The sequence below is a fragment of the Pituophis catenifer genome, unplaced genomic scaffold, assembly GCF_029215685.1.
Source record: "Pituophis catenifer annectens isolate HBS135680 unplaced genomic scaffold, rPitCat1.0.hap2 SCAF_1, whole genome shotgun sequence".
Lineage (NCBI taxonomy): Eukaryota > Metazoa > Chordata > Lepidosauria > Squamata > Colubridae > Pituophis > Pituophis catenifer.
The window spans coordinates 338,869,277-338,884,756 of record NW_027256881.1 but is presented as its reverse complement, the minus strand read 5'-3'; the positions used below and the strand labels follow the sequence as shown (position 1 = coordinate 338,884,756).

At 45.1% G+C, this 15,480-nt stretch overlaps 1 protein-coding gene across 1 annotated transcript in view; it reads left to right on the top strand.

The window, feature by feature from the left end:
* PIP5K1C (phosphatidylinositol-4-phosphate 5-kinase type 1 gamma) overlaps positions 1 to 15,480 on the top strand; it is a 78,434-nt gene that overhangs the window by 51,916 nt on the left and 11,038 nt on the right. Inside the window, exons 10-15 of the mRNA XM_070931850.1 lie at positions 628 to 676; positions 2,615 to 2,699; positions 6,113 to 6,274; positions 8,715 to 8,853; positions 10,411 to 10,443; positions 12,380 to 12,484. Of these exons, the coding sequence (XP_070787951.1) occupies positions 628 to 676; positions 2,615 to 2,699; positions 6,113 to 6,274; positions 8,715 to 8,853; positions 10,411 to 10,443; positions 12,380 to 12,484 (573 nt within the window). The remainder of the gene's footprint in view (positions 1 to 627; positions 677 to 2,614; positions 2,700 to 6,112; positions 6,275 to 8,714; positions 8,854 to 10,410; positions 10,444 to 12,379; positions 12,485 to 15,480) is intronic.

Genomic DNA, 15,480 nt, shown 5'->3' with positions numbered 1-15,480 from the left:
ATATGAGTCAGTTGTCAAGCATCTTCATGTAAATCACGTGACCACAGGGATGCTGCAACGGTCTTAAGTGTGAAAAATGGTCACAAGTCACTTTTTTTTCAGTGATGTCGTAATTTCGAACAGTCACTAAATGGACTGCTGTAAGTCAAGGACCACCTGTATATGGATCTTGGTAGTCCACAGACTTTTTTTTTTTTTTTAATTTGATTTATATGCCGCCCTTCTCCGGAGACTCAGGGCGGCTTACAAGGCGTTAAGCAATAGCCTTCATATTTTTGTATATTTATACAAAGTCAGCTTATTGCCCCCACAACTGGGTCCTCAATTTACCTACCTTAGAAAGGATGATTTCCCCTAATCCTGCTCAACTTTATCCTTCTCTCTCTGACTTCCCTGGTGGAGAGCAGAGAGGTGTGAAGTCCAGTTAAAAGTGCAGTTGAAATCCTTCCCATTTTATATGCGCAACACACACAAGTGAGTGGAACTTAGATTGCGTCATTATGGCTGTCACCTTGACTTTTTTGACCACACTCTGAGTGCACCCAGAGCAATGATTGGCGTTTGGCCCTGTTTTTATTTGGTTCTTCCATTCCCCCTCTCAATCCTTTGCTTGTCTGTTCCTTCCAGATTAATCAAGAAACTGGAGCATACGTGGAAAGCTCTCGTCCATGATGGGGTAAGTTTGAACCCAACTGAATGGTAGCAGATGATGGTTCCACCTTGTCCTCAATTCTGCTGCCCCCCCAAAGGGAACTAGCAGAGGAAATTAATCTACCCATAATAAAGAAGATGTAAACCAGTGATTCTCACCCTTTTGTTTACCACGGACTCCCTTTAAATACCTTTCGTGGTCCCAAGACTTACCGTATTTTTCGGACTATAAGACGCACCGGAGTATAAAATGCACCAAGATTTCGAAGAGGTAAACAAGGGGAGGAAAACGTTTTTGCCCTCCCCGGCCCCCAGGAGCACTCTGCAGGCCTCCCAAACCCTCTGTGCTCCCTGTTTTTGGGAAAAACGGGATGTGCAGAGGGTTTGGGAGGGCTGCAGAGTACTCCTAGGGGTTGGGGAGAGCAAAAACCCGATGCGGGAGGGGGGGTTGGGAGGCCAAAAACAGGCCCGTTTTTCACAAAAACGGGGCATGCAGTCTGTTTTGGGAGGCCTGCCCAGCCCCCAGGAGCACTCTGCAGGCCTCCCAAACCCTCTGTGTGCCCCGATTTTGCAAAAAGTGGCCTGTTTTTGGCAAAACTGGGACTTGTGGGGCGGAGTTTTGGGAGGCCAAAAGTGGCTGTATTCGGTGTATAAGACGCACCAACATTTCCACCCTCTTTTAGGGGGGGGAAAGTGTGTCTTATACTCCAAAAAGTATGATAATTCAAGATTTAAATCACATTTCTTCAAGCCTTCGGAGAACCCTTGTGAGGACATTGTGGCCCCCAGGGGTCTGCGGACCACAGGTTGAGAACCACTGGTGTAAACAGTTATGGGGCACTTGTGTTTTGTAATTCTCAGTGTACCGTAACAGACGATACGTTCAGACAACATATCAGTCCATAATCATGGCTTATTGATTGAAAGCTGTCTTAAGCCGTACAGCTAGGAAACAGCTATTCAAGGTTTCATAGACTCAGAATCGTAGCAGGGACCATAAGGATCATCTAGTCCAACTCTCTGCAAACGTTCAATTCAAATGTATAGAATCCTGGAGTTGGAAGTGATCCCAAAGATCATCTAGTCCAGCCATAGGCAGGAAAGGCAATTAAACTACCGTTGAAAATTAGCTCTCCGTGCTCTTTTTAATTACCTCCACAGTTGGAGAATCTATACCCTCTGCATACAGACTGTTCCACTTGTGTACATTCCATTTGGTTTAAGCTTATTGTGTGGGTTGCAGAATGTCTCTGCGCACAACTGCAGAGACCTTCTTGTCTCCTTATAGAAATTAGATTTGTGCTCTTGGCTATTCCTGAAAGCAGGGGTGTCAAACTCAAGGCCCGGGGGCCGGATATGGCCCGCGGGGTGCTTAGATCTCGTCCATGGGGCTGCCCTGGAAACAGCAAAGAAACGGCCCATGGTGCCTCTGCCAGCAAAAACGGAGCTCAGGAGGGCTGCAGGCGGCCATCCCGAACTCTGTTTTTGCTGGCAGAAGGTTGCAGGAGGCCGTCACAGGCAAAAAAACAGAGCTCGGGAGCCCGTTTTTGCTGGCAGAGCGCTTGGGGCACCACAGGTGCTCCCAACACGAGTGACGAGCCATGCCCACCCCGGCCACACCACCCTCCAGGTCAAACACAACCCTGATGCAGCCTTCAATGAAATCTAGTTTGACACCCCTGCCTTAAAGCCTTTTTCTTCTAGCTTCTGGTTGCACTTGGGAAAAGGTGGATCTCCCTTAGGAGGGGCTTAAACATGGCTACTTTAATGAGCAGCAGAAATGTGCAGTGTTTGCTTGGAATAATTTTCAAAACATCCATAGTCCACATTTATATTCTAGTATACTGATACCATTTTTTTAATGAATCCTGCAGTCTGATTTTTTTTTTTTTTTCAGAGCCATGGTTTTGTAACGCATGACATTTTTACAAAAACCTTTTTTTCCCCTTTCCTGTTTTCCTAGGACACGGTGTCAGTCCACAGGCCCAGCTTCTATGCAGAAAGGTTCTTCAAATTTATGACCAATACGGTGTTCAGGAAAAGCTCTTGTAAGTGTCGACTGCTTTCATTGGAGACATTAACAATGTTATTGGGGGTCGAAGGTGCTTGCTGGTTAAAAGAGCACCTGTAGGCAGCTATGGAGAGAACAACCTTGGAGGAACTACCCAGAAGGGGTTAAGATAACAGCAGATGTAGAAGTGGGCCTTGACCCCATGAAGGAGGGAAAGCATTAAAAAGAGGCTCAGATAGATTCTCCCTGACTCCCTGGCAAGATCCTGTCTCAGTAAACTATATGATCTGCCAACATTTATGGCTAACGTATAGCAACTGTGAGTTCACTAAAGGGCCAAACGCCACTTAAAATCAGTGTGTGCATATATACAAGTAATCCTTGACTTACAACTATTTGTTTAGTGGCCATTCAAAGTTACAACGGCACACAAAAAATGACTTCTGACCATTTTTCACACTTATGACCGTTGCACGTGGCAGCATGCTTATGGTCACGTGATCAAAATTTGGTCTGGCCACTGGTTCCTATTTATGACGGTTGCAGTTGTCCTGGGGTTATGTGATCCCATTTTGCGACCTTCTGATGAGTAAAATCAGTGGGGAAGCCAGATTCACTAACAACTGTGTTACTTACTTCACAACAGCAGTGATTCCCTTAACTGTGGCAAGAAAGATAGTAAAATGGAGCAAAATTCATTTAACAAATGTCTCGCTTAGCAACAGAACTGTTTGGCTCAATTGTGGACATAAGTCGAGGACTACCTATATAGTATCGCTACAGATAGTCCTCAGTTTACAACCACAATTTCAGAAACCAAAGTTTTCCTTGCTAAGCATGGCAGGTGTTTAAGTGAGTTTTGCCTCATTTTACATTTTTGCTACAGTTCTTAAGTGAGTCATGCCATTTATCAAATCTGGCTTCCCCCATCAATTTTGCTTGTCAGAAGCCAATTGAGAAGGTTACAGATGGTGATCACATGACCATGGGACAGTGCAACTATCATAAATATGTGCCAGTCGCCAAGCGCCCGAATTTTGATCACGTGGCCATTGGGATGCTGCAACGGTTGTGAGCAGGGGTGGGATTCAGCCAGTTTGGATCAGTTCAGGCGAACCAGATGTTAATTTTAATTTGGTTCGCGGAACCAGTTCTTCCAAGGACTGGCTGACCCCGCCCACCCTGCCCCGCCCCTCCCAAGAGTCTCCACACAGCCCGTTTTGGATGACAGGTAAGTGCAGGGTGCTTGTGGAGGCTCTGGGAGGGCAAAAAACAGGCCTACCAGAAGTCCGGAAACAGGCCTATTTCCAGCCTCCGGAGCCCAGTTTTCGCCCTTCTGCAGGCTCTAGGAAAGCCTACAGAGCCTGGGGAGGGTGAAAAGCCACCCCCCCCCCCCCGGCCGTGGTGCAGGAGGCCGAGTAGGCCACACCCCCATGGCCACACCCACCCAGCAACCGGGCAGGGAAGTGGTTGCTGAAATTTTTCAATCCTACCCCTGGTTGTGAGTGTGAAAAATTGTCATAAGTCATTTTTTTCCATGCTGTTGTAACTTCAAATGTTCACTAAAGGAATGGTTGTAAGTTGAAGACAATCTGTATAGTCTTTCTGTGAAGTTGGTTTCTTTATCTTGCTTACCTTGTAGGGTTGACAGTACCATATAAAGATCAGGCAATTTCCTGCTTGTCTTTTGGGGGACTGGAATGTCTCCCTCATCCCCTTTCTAAATCTGTTACATGTCATCCACTTTTAGCAAGTGCCTCATTTAGTAACTATTTGCACTTAACAACAATTATGAAAAAAAATTAACTTTACAACGAATACTCACATTTACAAATCTTTATTATGTCTACAAAGCAAAGGAAAGTTGAAGCAAGATAAGCACAGTTGCACTCAGTGCTTTGCTTAATGACCAAATAATGGGTCATTAAATTGTGGTCACTAAATGAGGACGACCTGTTGTACCTACATCGTCCCCCTTTGAAGCAGCACAAACATAGCACAATTATTCTTCCCTCCTCCTCATGTTGTGTTCGTTCTTTGCCACAACCGCAGAGTGGCTGACTAGCTAGAAAATTAGACTAGCAAGATAGAAAGGGTCAGCAACAATTTGATTCCAGTGATCTAATTCAGGGGTCTCCAACCTTGGCAACTTTTAAGACCTGTGGACTTCAACTCCCAGAATTCCTCAGCCAGCCTGAGTTGGGAGTTGAAGTCCACAGGTCTTAAAGTTGCCAAGGTTGGAGACCCCTGATCTAATTAACTTCTGGATTTTTCTGATCCATTCTTTGCCCAGATTTGAGATCCACCCATTGAATTATCAAGGGCGATAAAATTTTGGTTCCTGGCCTACCTACCATCCACCTGTTGCCTATCCTTATTTTATGGGTACCCTTCTGCTAACAAGAATATAGGGAGCGTCTTTCTGTCAGGCCCAAGAATTTGTTCATTTCTTCCACGCTGTTTTCCTCTGGCTCGCAGTGGGTTTTTTGGCATAAAGAGCTTTTCGCGGCATTTATTAGAATAGAATAGAATAGAATAGAGTAGAGTAGAGTAGAGTAGAGTAGAGTAGAGTAGAGTAGAATAGAGTAGAATAGAATAGAATAGAATAGAATAGAATAGAATAGAATAGAATAGAATAGAATAGAATAGAATAGAATAACAGAGTTAGAAGGGACCTTGGAGGTCTTCTAATCCAACCCCCTGCTTAGGCAGGAAACCCTGCACAACTTCAGACAAATGGTTATCCAACATCTTCTTAAAAACTTCCAGTGTTGGAGCATTCACAACTTCTGGAGGCAAGTCGTTCCACTGATTAATTGTTCTAACTGTCAGGAAATTTCTCCTTAGTTCTAAGTTGCTTCTCTCCTTGATTAGTTTCCACCCATTGCTTCTTGTCCTGCCCTCAGGTATTAAATTTCGAACTCTCTCCAGAATTTAACAGTGAATTACACGAGGCCGTTCTAGGAATACGTCAGGAGCCCGAACCTGAGACATTTTATACAAAAAATTACCATACCTAGAGACATACATAAACTGCAGTGAAGGGGAAAAAATGAATTTTCTCATTTTAGCAGAAAAATGATTATCTTTTAAAACAAGAGTCTATAAATCTCTTCTCCAAGTTGGTTTTTCTCAACCTTGGCTGGGGAATTCTGGGAATTGAAGTCCACACATCACAAAGTTGCCAAGGTTGAGAAACGCTTCTCCAGGTATAAAGCTTTCAATACAAAAAAGAGACTTAGTTGCCAAACAGGTGATAATTAGTAGGTGGCCTACTAATTTGGTCCCAAGGCTCTTAAATTTCTCAGGGGAAAAGATGCCGGTTATTTTCAGGGGAGCGGTGAGTGGGCTTTCTCTTCTAACAGAACCTCCTTGCTTTTTTTTTTTTTTTCTCTTTGACCTCTTCTGCGACACTTGTCATTGCTCTAAACCCCTCGCTCTTCTCTGCAGCCCTGAAAGCATCTCCCTCAAAGAAAGGACGGAGTGCCTTGTTAGCCGTTAAGCCATCCGGCCCAATGGCTGCGTTCTCTGCCAGCCAGATTCCTTCGGAGAAGGACGAAGTGCAGTATGACCTCCGGGGAGCCAGGAGTTACCCCACCTTAGATGACGAAGGTATTGTGGGTCACTCAGGGCCTTGCTTCTGATTCCCCTGGAGCTGCTCCTAAGGCCCAGTACAAGCTTTTCCCCATCCTGATCTCCTTTTAAGTGGGTTGGTCCTGCCATTCCCTGGATTCCTAGCAAAGTTAACTGGCTGGGGAATTCTGGGAATTGTAGTCCCGACACCCTAGAGGATGCCAGGTTGGGGAAAGTTGCCTTAGCAGCTCAGCTCAACCCATCCCGTCCCCTTTCCCCGTAGTGCCAGTAGGTCCCACCATCCCATTACCATTCCTTCAACTTCTTGCTATGCTTTTGCAGGTGCTAAAGTTAACCACGACAGGGGGGAAGGTAAGAGCACTCATTTGTCCCTCTGTTAGTTGGTAGAAAGTAGAACTTTTAAGAGATGGTGGGCTTCAGGTCATTCCGCTTGAGGAGTGGAAGCAAGCCAAGACGGTTTATGATCAAGCAAGCTGCTTAATCCCTCCCAGTTGGCATCTCCTGCCTGCCAGACCAAGAAAAGCTTCAGAGAAATTTCAAATCATTTGTTAATTCCAGTCAATTTCCAATTCCAGTCAATTTCCAGCCATTAGAATATAAACTGAGAGCAAACCCCACTTCTCACTAGCACTGGTGATGTTACCTAGTTTGGGTAATGAAATGTCACCCAGAAAACCAGCTCAGAGCACCAAGGGCCCTCACTCATTTATGCACTAAGCCTATGATCTGCTCTGAGCTCCCTTTCCTCACAAGGCAGAATCATAAACCAGAGTTTGTACCTGGTGTCTTTAATCTGGAGCTTTCGGTTCCTCTCGGTCTTGGTGACCAAAGCTGGGACATTCAAGGCATCTGGAGGGTGGCCAAATTGCATATTTCTCCCTGATTGCAGCTATTTCTACCAGCAGGAAAAGCCAACTGGGAGCGATTGTTCCAATTGCTGCTTAATTGTGCTTGTCCCATTGGGAGCATACATGCAAAATGGGCCAAAGATGGTACCTTTAAAAGAAAAATCCTTCCTGCATCAGAAGGCTGTATGACTTAAAGTGGGGGTCTCCACAACCTTGGCAATTTTAAGATTTGTGGACTTCAACTCCCAGAATTCCCTAGCCAGCATGGCTGGTGAGGGAATTCTGGAAGAATTTTAAGAATTGAAGTCCGCAAGTCTTAAAGTTGTCATGGTTAGAGACCCTTGATCTAAGGCATTCTTCCCCAATCTAAGGCCCTTCAGATCAGCAGGCCAAAATGATTCTGGCTTGGAATTCTGGGAGTTAAGTTTTCAAGGCATTTTAGTGGCATTGGGTCCGAATGGCCAATTTGAACAACCTCCCTCCCCCAAGCTATTTACAAGTTGTTTTGGAAGTTACTGCACGCACACTCCGTCCTCCCGCCACTCCCATGGTCATTAATCACATTTTGGGTTTTTAGCAACTGGATCACCTTTATGGCTGTTTGCACCATCCTGTGGTCATGTGACCATGATTTGCAAATGTTTTTGTCATAATGTGGCATTTAACTTTCAGTTTCCAGCAAAAAAATGCCCATTGGGGGAAATAGCTTCACTTCACTTCACAACCACCATGTTGGCTTAATGACTACCCCAAAAATGTTTTTAAAAAATCAAATCTGGTGATAGGATGCCTTGATTTATGACCACAACAATTTATGACTGTAATTCCAGGCTCAGTTATGGTCTTAAAATGAGGATTACTTGTATATTATTCAAGACAGTGTTTGGGGGGGTAAAAAAATAGGAGAAATGAGTAAGGACAACCTTACTCAGCACAGAAGAGAGAAAGAGCAATTAATTCTTAGCAGCACCAATTGAAAGAAAGAATTTCTACATTGAGGTTCTACCGCAGGGCTCTAATCTTATGCAAATTCCTCTTCTAACACTCTCTCTCTCTCTCTCCCTCCCTCTCTCTCTCTTTCTCTCTAAATTGGATGTATTTTGCTCTTGGGAGTTGTGCTTGCATTTGCATGTATAACAGATAATTTATAGAAATGAATTTTGAGGGAGGATTTAGAAGTTGGCAGTGTTGAAGCACGAAAAGAAACGGGAGTAGAACCAGAAGAATTTCCTATCTTATCTTGGGCATTTTAGAATGCTAGTTAAATATTTCTTATTGATGCTCTCCACTCCTGAAAATCTCTAAAGAGAGGGCAAGATTCATTGGGAAACAGGTGGCATGTAAAATCTCAACTCCTGTTCCCGAGCAGAAATAGACTTTCATGTTTCTCTGTTTTGTCTGCCACAAAGGAGGACCTCAGACGGCTTCATTTTTTTTTAAAAAAAATTGAAATTATGAATCAGTTACACTCATTGTTCTATAACATGATCAGGACTGTTCAGTTATACAAGGATCATTTGCCATGGTCCAGAAGATTACAGCATGTTTTTTTTTTACGCAGCCTCAGTATTCTTTCTTTTTGTTCTTTTTCTTCATCATGGGCAATACAGGCCGGCCTGATCTTCTTCCCTGCACCCCTCCCTCTTTCGAAGAAGCAACCACCGCCTCTATAGCAACCACACTCTCTTCCACATCTCTTTCCGTGCCGGAAAGATCTCCTTCCGAATCCTCCGAGCAGCCCAGATACAGGTGAGCCCTGATTAAATCCCTCTCGCCCTACTTTCCCCCTGTTTAGCCAGGACCCCCAAGAATTTAAGCAATCTGAAAGTTGTTTCAGAGATCCAGAAAACAAACAGGTTCCTTCTCCGATCCCCTTCCATTGGAACAATTTGCAATAAGAGTATCAGCTTGGAGGGGATGGATTTATTTATTTATTCGGTGGAATTTATCTGGTTAGGCCAGTGTTTCTCAACCTTGGCCACCTGAAGATGCATAGATTTCAACACCCAGAATTCCCCAGCCAGCTCTGCTGGCTGGGGGATTCTGGGAGTTGAAGTCCACGCATCTTCAGGTGACCAAGGTTGAGAAACACTGGGTTAGGCTGTGGGTGCTTACAAATAGGCGCATAATAAAAATGTCATTATAACAATAGCAGAAATAAGAGAACAATATAAGTCACTATAATAGCACAATCTAATTCCAGTGCCTGAGCTAGGTGTTTACCACTTAAATTTGCTTTATTTCTTTATCTCTGCCTTTTATAAGAGTGGTGCAGTGGCCTAGAGGTGGAGCTCTCGCCTCACGATCAGGAAGCTGTGAGTTCGATTCTAGGTAGTGGCTGATATTTCTCTCTCCGGGCACAATGAGTAATTATCTGCTGCAAACTCTTCATTGGCGGCAGGAAGGGCATCCGGCCAGTAAACACCTAGCTCCATTCAGTTGGCCCGACTCTACCCCGGTGTGAGGGATTACGGGGTCATTAAAAGACAAATATATACCGTGTTTCCCCCAAAATAAGACCCTGCCTTATATTTTTTTGAACCCTGAAATAAGCGCTTGGCCTTATTGCCATGCGCTCAAAAGCGCGATTGGGCTTATTATCAGGGGATGTCTTATTTGGGGGGAAGCAGTTGGAAAACTGACAGCCTGGGTTCGAGACCCGAGCACTGCTTGACTGGGTGAGCTCCTGTTACTTGTCCCAGTTCCTGCCCACCTAGCAGTTCGAAAGCACGCAAATGTGAGTAGATAAATAGGTACCATTTTGGTGGGAAGGTAACAGTGTTTTGTGCGCCTCGGCATGTAGTTATGCTAGCCACATGACCATGGAAGTGTCTTTCGGACAACGCTGGCTCTCTCGGCTAAAAATGGAAATGAGCACTGTGTCAGCTTTGGAATCCATATTAACCATATTAATTGGAGTTGGGTTGTTCTGGAACGCTGACACACTGCCCTCTAGAGATGGACACAAATGGACAGGGAAAACTTTTACCTGTCATGTATATGCCACTCAGTTCCAGAAAGGCTCTTGAGAATGCCATAAGTGGAGGTGACGCATCCTTACTTCATAGAAGGGGAGCCCTTACATTGGATGTCTTTGGAGATTCTCAGTCATCCAGGTCACGGTTGTCCCAAAGGTGCTTTTTCAAGAGGCAGCTGGACTTTCTTTGAAGACGTTTCGTGTCTTCAGTTGCCTCTTGAAAAAGCACCTCAGGGATTTACATTGGATGAGGCAGAGAGAGAAAGCTACTTGGCTACCTTTTTAGTCATTCTCATGAAGTGTGTTTTTTGCATGGTGTCCCTTCACAGGCGGCGCACACAGTCCTCAGGACACGAAGGAAGGTGAGCTGGAAACTTTTGCACATCTTGGCGGCCTCTCTAGGAATCCCTCGGTGTCATTGCAAGTCCAAGCAATGTTTTATTCTTTTTAACTCTCCTATGTGCAAGGCCTCATAAGCTAACATTCTTATATTACTAGGCCTGTAGATTTCTAATGCTTTACTATCTCCATACTTTATATGAATGCAATGTCATAACTGATCTTCCCTAGTACAGATAGCCTTTGACATACGACTGTTTAGAGTCTCTTCTCTAAGCTAAGTTGGCTTGTTATTTTACAGGCAGTCCTCGACTTACAACAGTTTTGTTTAAGTGACCATTCAAAGTTATAACGGCACTGAAAAAAGCGATTTATGACCATTTTTCACAGTTACAACCTTTGCAGCATCCCCATGCTCATGTGATCAAAATTCAGATGCTTGGCTCATGTTTATGACAGTTGCAGTGTCCCAAGGTCACGTGATCACCTTTTGTAACCTTCTGACAGGCAAAGTCAATGGGGAAGCCAGATTTACTTAACAACCAGGTTACTAACTAATCAGTTGCAGTGCAACTGTGGCAAGAAAGGTCGTAAAACGGAGGAAGACTCACCCCACCAATGTGTGGCTTAACAATAGAAACTTTGGGTTCAATTGTGGTCGTAAGTCGAGGACTACCTGTATTTCTTTATTTTTCACAGTTTTGAACCGCCCATCTCCCTCAGGGTTGTTGGTTAAGGAGGGGGGTCATTACTGACTGGCAGACTTTCTAACTTTTAGCTAGAAAGTTATCTTCAGTGAAAAGACTTTTTAGCAGGGGATGCTGAAAAAAACAGAGCAATATCCTAGAACAGTTGTTTCTTAACCATGGCAGCTGTAAGGAGTGTGGACTTCACCTCCCAGAATTCCCCAGCCAACCATCAAAGTAAATGCTGATTTCCATCGTAAATTGTAGTCATGTGACCATGGGTGCTGCAAACAACTGCAAATGCTAGTTGGTTCCAAGTGCCAAAGTGTGGTCATGGGACCATTGTGGGGGTGGGGGAGATTGGGTGGACAGGGTCTATGACCGTGATGGCGAACCTATGACACCCGTGCCACATGGCCATATCAGTGGGCACACAAGTTCAGCTCTGGCGTGAAACAGGCTGTTTCCTGTCTCCGGAAGGTCTCGGGGTTGTGGGGAAGGCCCATTTTTTGCTGTCCCCAGCCTCCAGAGCCTCTCTAGGAAGTTGGCAAATGGGCCCTTTTTGGCCTCGGGGGGGGGGGAGGCCATTTTCACCCTCCCCAGACTCCTAGAAAGGTTCTGGAGCCAAGTGAGAGAGAAAAATGGATCTACCGGGCCATCATGTGCCAGGAGCGGGGGGGAGCAGGGGGGGTTGCGCACGTATGCACAGGGGTGGGGCGCATAGAATTATGGGTGTAGGCATGTAGGCGCACCCCCCCAGCTCCCCCCTCCTGGCATGCGATGGCAAAAAGGTTAGCCATCACTGGTCCATGACAATTTGCTGCGACCAAGTCGCCACGGCCAACTTGCCTTGGCCAACACTCTGCGGGAAAAGCTCCCTGGAGGACAAGCATTACACTGTTATCAAAGAAATGATGGAATAGAATCATTAAAGAAAGGATGCAAAAAGAGAGACAAAGTGAAATCTGAATGACAACAATTAAAATGATTTTTATTTGTTTTAAATAGTTAAATTGGATTGATAAATTGTCCTGCAGCAAGTTGCCCCGCAGTGAGTTGGCCATGGTAAGGTGGTCAGAGTGAGTTGTTGTGGCAAGTTGTCCCATTCCGGGGTGGGCACAGCCGTTGGAGGTTTGAATCTGGTTGTAAGTAGCTTTGGGAGGGGAGGGGTGTCTGTTGGAGCTTCGAATGGTCACTGAGCAACCGATCGTAAATCAAGGACTGCCTGCACTAGATTTCTGAAGTGGGATTTTTTTCCTTTTCTTTTCCGCAGGACTCGCGAACAGACCCGAGCGGAAGATGACCTCCAGCAGATCACTGTGGAGCTCAAGCCGAAGTGTGATATCGAGATTGTGGTGCCCGATGTGGCTGCTGCAGGGTTAGAGCCTATTTCTGTTACAAATCAGGCGTTTTCAGCCGTGCGTGTCTTCATGCTCCTATTTAATGCATGCAATCTCCAAACATTACTCAGGGAGGCGTCTTTCTATAGTAGATGGGAAACCAGCTCACTATTCTCCTCACTATTTCAAGAAATAATTCCCGAATTGCGAGCTTTTTCCCCTGTGGCAGAGGAAACACATAAAATGCAAACAATTGGTTCCAAACCCACTTTTGTGATTTAATTTAAAAATAGCGTCACTTCCTTTATATAATACAAGGATGATGTGATGCAGGTAGTCCTCATTTTACAACGGTTAATTTAGTGACTGTTCAAAGTTACAATGGTACTGAAAAAAGTGACTTACGGTCGTTTTTCGCACTTAGAACCACTGCAGCATCCTGACGCTTGGCAAATGACTCGTGTTTATGACAGTCGCAGGGGTCCTGGGGGGGGGGGTCACGTGATCTCCTTTTGCAACCTTTTGACAAGCAAAATCAGTGGAAAGCCAGATTCACTTAACAACCATGTTACTAGATTAACCACTGCAGTGATTCATTTAACAAACTGTGGCAAAAAAAAAGTCGTTCAGTGGGGCAAAACTCAATGTCTCACCTAGCAATGGAAATTTTGGGCTGAATTGTGGTCGTAAATCGAGGACTACCTGTACTTCTTTCAATTCTGTATCCACTACACATAGAAACCAAGTCTGGATGGAGGATGGCATTTCTTTAACATCTGCTGTGAGCCGACTTGCCAAAAATTGGATGATAAACAGTCTTGCGCTATTAAGACAACATATAATTCAATTTGACACTCACACGCCCAGTTCATACAGGCGTGTTTCACCCTTCTGCTCAGCTGTCATACAGTTTGTTTAGTTTTGGCTTAGTACACATTGTGTGAGATCAGCCATTGCAGTTGTAAATCACAATGGATGGCTGGATGCACTTAAGGATTCAGCCTGTTGTGGTCCCTTCAGCAAAATATAGTTAATCAAACCAGAACACTGTAGTGCGTGAATTCCATCTCCTTTTCAAAGGGATGATCAGTCAATAGCTCTCAGTTCCCTGAAGGTTCAAACATAAAGTAGAAATGTTACACATATTTATTGATTAATTCAAATTGTAGGGCCATGCATCTGAACAAGGACTCTGGGTGGCAAACAAAATTAAAAGTAAAAACAATTGCAAGAATACAAAATTTAAAATGCATAAGAGAGCCAGTTTGGTCTACTGGTTAAGGCACCAGGCTAGAAACCAGGAGACAGTGAGTTCTAGTCCCACCTTGGCCATGAAAGCCAGCTAGGAGACTTTGGGCCAATTACTTTCTTTCAGCCCAACCTACTGCAGGATTGTAGTTGTGGGAAAGATGGGAGGAGGAAGGAGTATTAGATATGTTTGCCACCTTGAGTAGTTTATAACAATAAAGGCTGTATATGCTAAATAAATAAATAAAATATTATTATTTATTTATTTATTTATTATTTGGACTTATATGCCGCCCTATCTCCGAAAGGACTCAAGGCGGCTCACAACAATAAAACACACAAAGTTCAATTTTTAAAAAAATACCCAATAAAACTATAAAGACCATTAAAATCCCCTCTAAAACCCCTTCAGTCCAAGCCGGCCAGGCGAAATAGCCATGTTTTAAGGCCACGGTGGAAAGAGCGAAGGTCAGGGGCCACCCGGAGCCCCAGGGGGAGCTGATTCCACAGGATAGGTGCGCCCACAGAGAAGGCCTGTTCCCTAGGGGTCGCCAGCCAACATTGTCTGGCCGACGGCACCCCAAGAAGGCCCTCCCTGTGGGAACGCACCGGGCGATGGGGAGCTGTCGCTGGCCGCAGATGGTCCGCCAAATACCCCGGGTCTAAGCCATGTAGGGCTTTATAGGTGATAACCAGCACCTTGAATCTCACCCGGAGGGCAACTGGTAGCCAATGCAGGTCCCACAGGAGGGGTGTAACATGAGAGTGTCGGGACACTCCCATCACTACCCGCGCAGCCGCATTCTGCACCAGCTGAAGCCTCCGTGATTATGGGAAAATATCCCATAATCACTAGTACAAAAAAAATATATTGATGTCTGCACACGCTTGGAGCACAAGCCCAGAGCCAGTTCTTTACGGGCTTTGCAAAAGTCCAGCAGGATTGGGCTCATCCTGATCTCCAGAGGGAGAATGTTCCATAGGGAGGGTACGATGATTGAAAAGGGTGTATTACTTGGAACACTGACAGCACGTCTGTAAGTCTCCACCAACCAGCATTCCTCAGTCGATAGGAACCAAAGCATGTCCATCTTGCCTGCCCAGATTGGATGGATAGAAACAACCGAGAGAAACAGTCCCTCAAGGGGATACCTAGTCCCAAGCCATGAAGGCCTTTCAAAATGACAGTGAGCACCTTGAATTGCAACCGGAAGCATGCTGGCAACCACTGTAGCTCCCTGAGTGGTGGCATTACACATGCCAAATGACCAGCACCATTAACAACCCCTGCTACGAATTGAAGCTTCCAGATGCTCTTCAAGGGCTGCCCCATGTAGAGGGCATTGCAGTAGTCCAATTATAGTGTTGCTGTTCAGCCAGTGATCAGAGTGTCAGGGTTCCAAGTAATACACCCATAGCGAACAAAACTCTGAGGCGGGTAGATTCCTCAAAGAATAGCTTTATTGGATATATCATATTGGCACAGTTCTGGTGAAAATCGACTCTGAAGGTTCCCACAGTTTTCACCTGATTAAAAGTTAAAGTTGTTCCCCTTCCCCAAACGATCAGTCACATGCTCCAGTTGAGGTGCCGTCCGGTTGCCGGGTAACATCACACCTCCTCTCTCTGACCAGGTGTGAGAATGTCCTTGGTTCCCAAGGGAAAGTATTTTGTTTTGGCTACAAAAAAACCCAGCTATCTCTATTCCCCCCTCCCTAACCCTCTGCTCCAGTGTGGCAACACTGAGGCCTCACAATGGCTTCGGTTAGGTCAGCTTCAGGGTTGA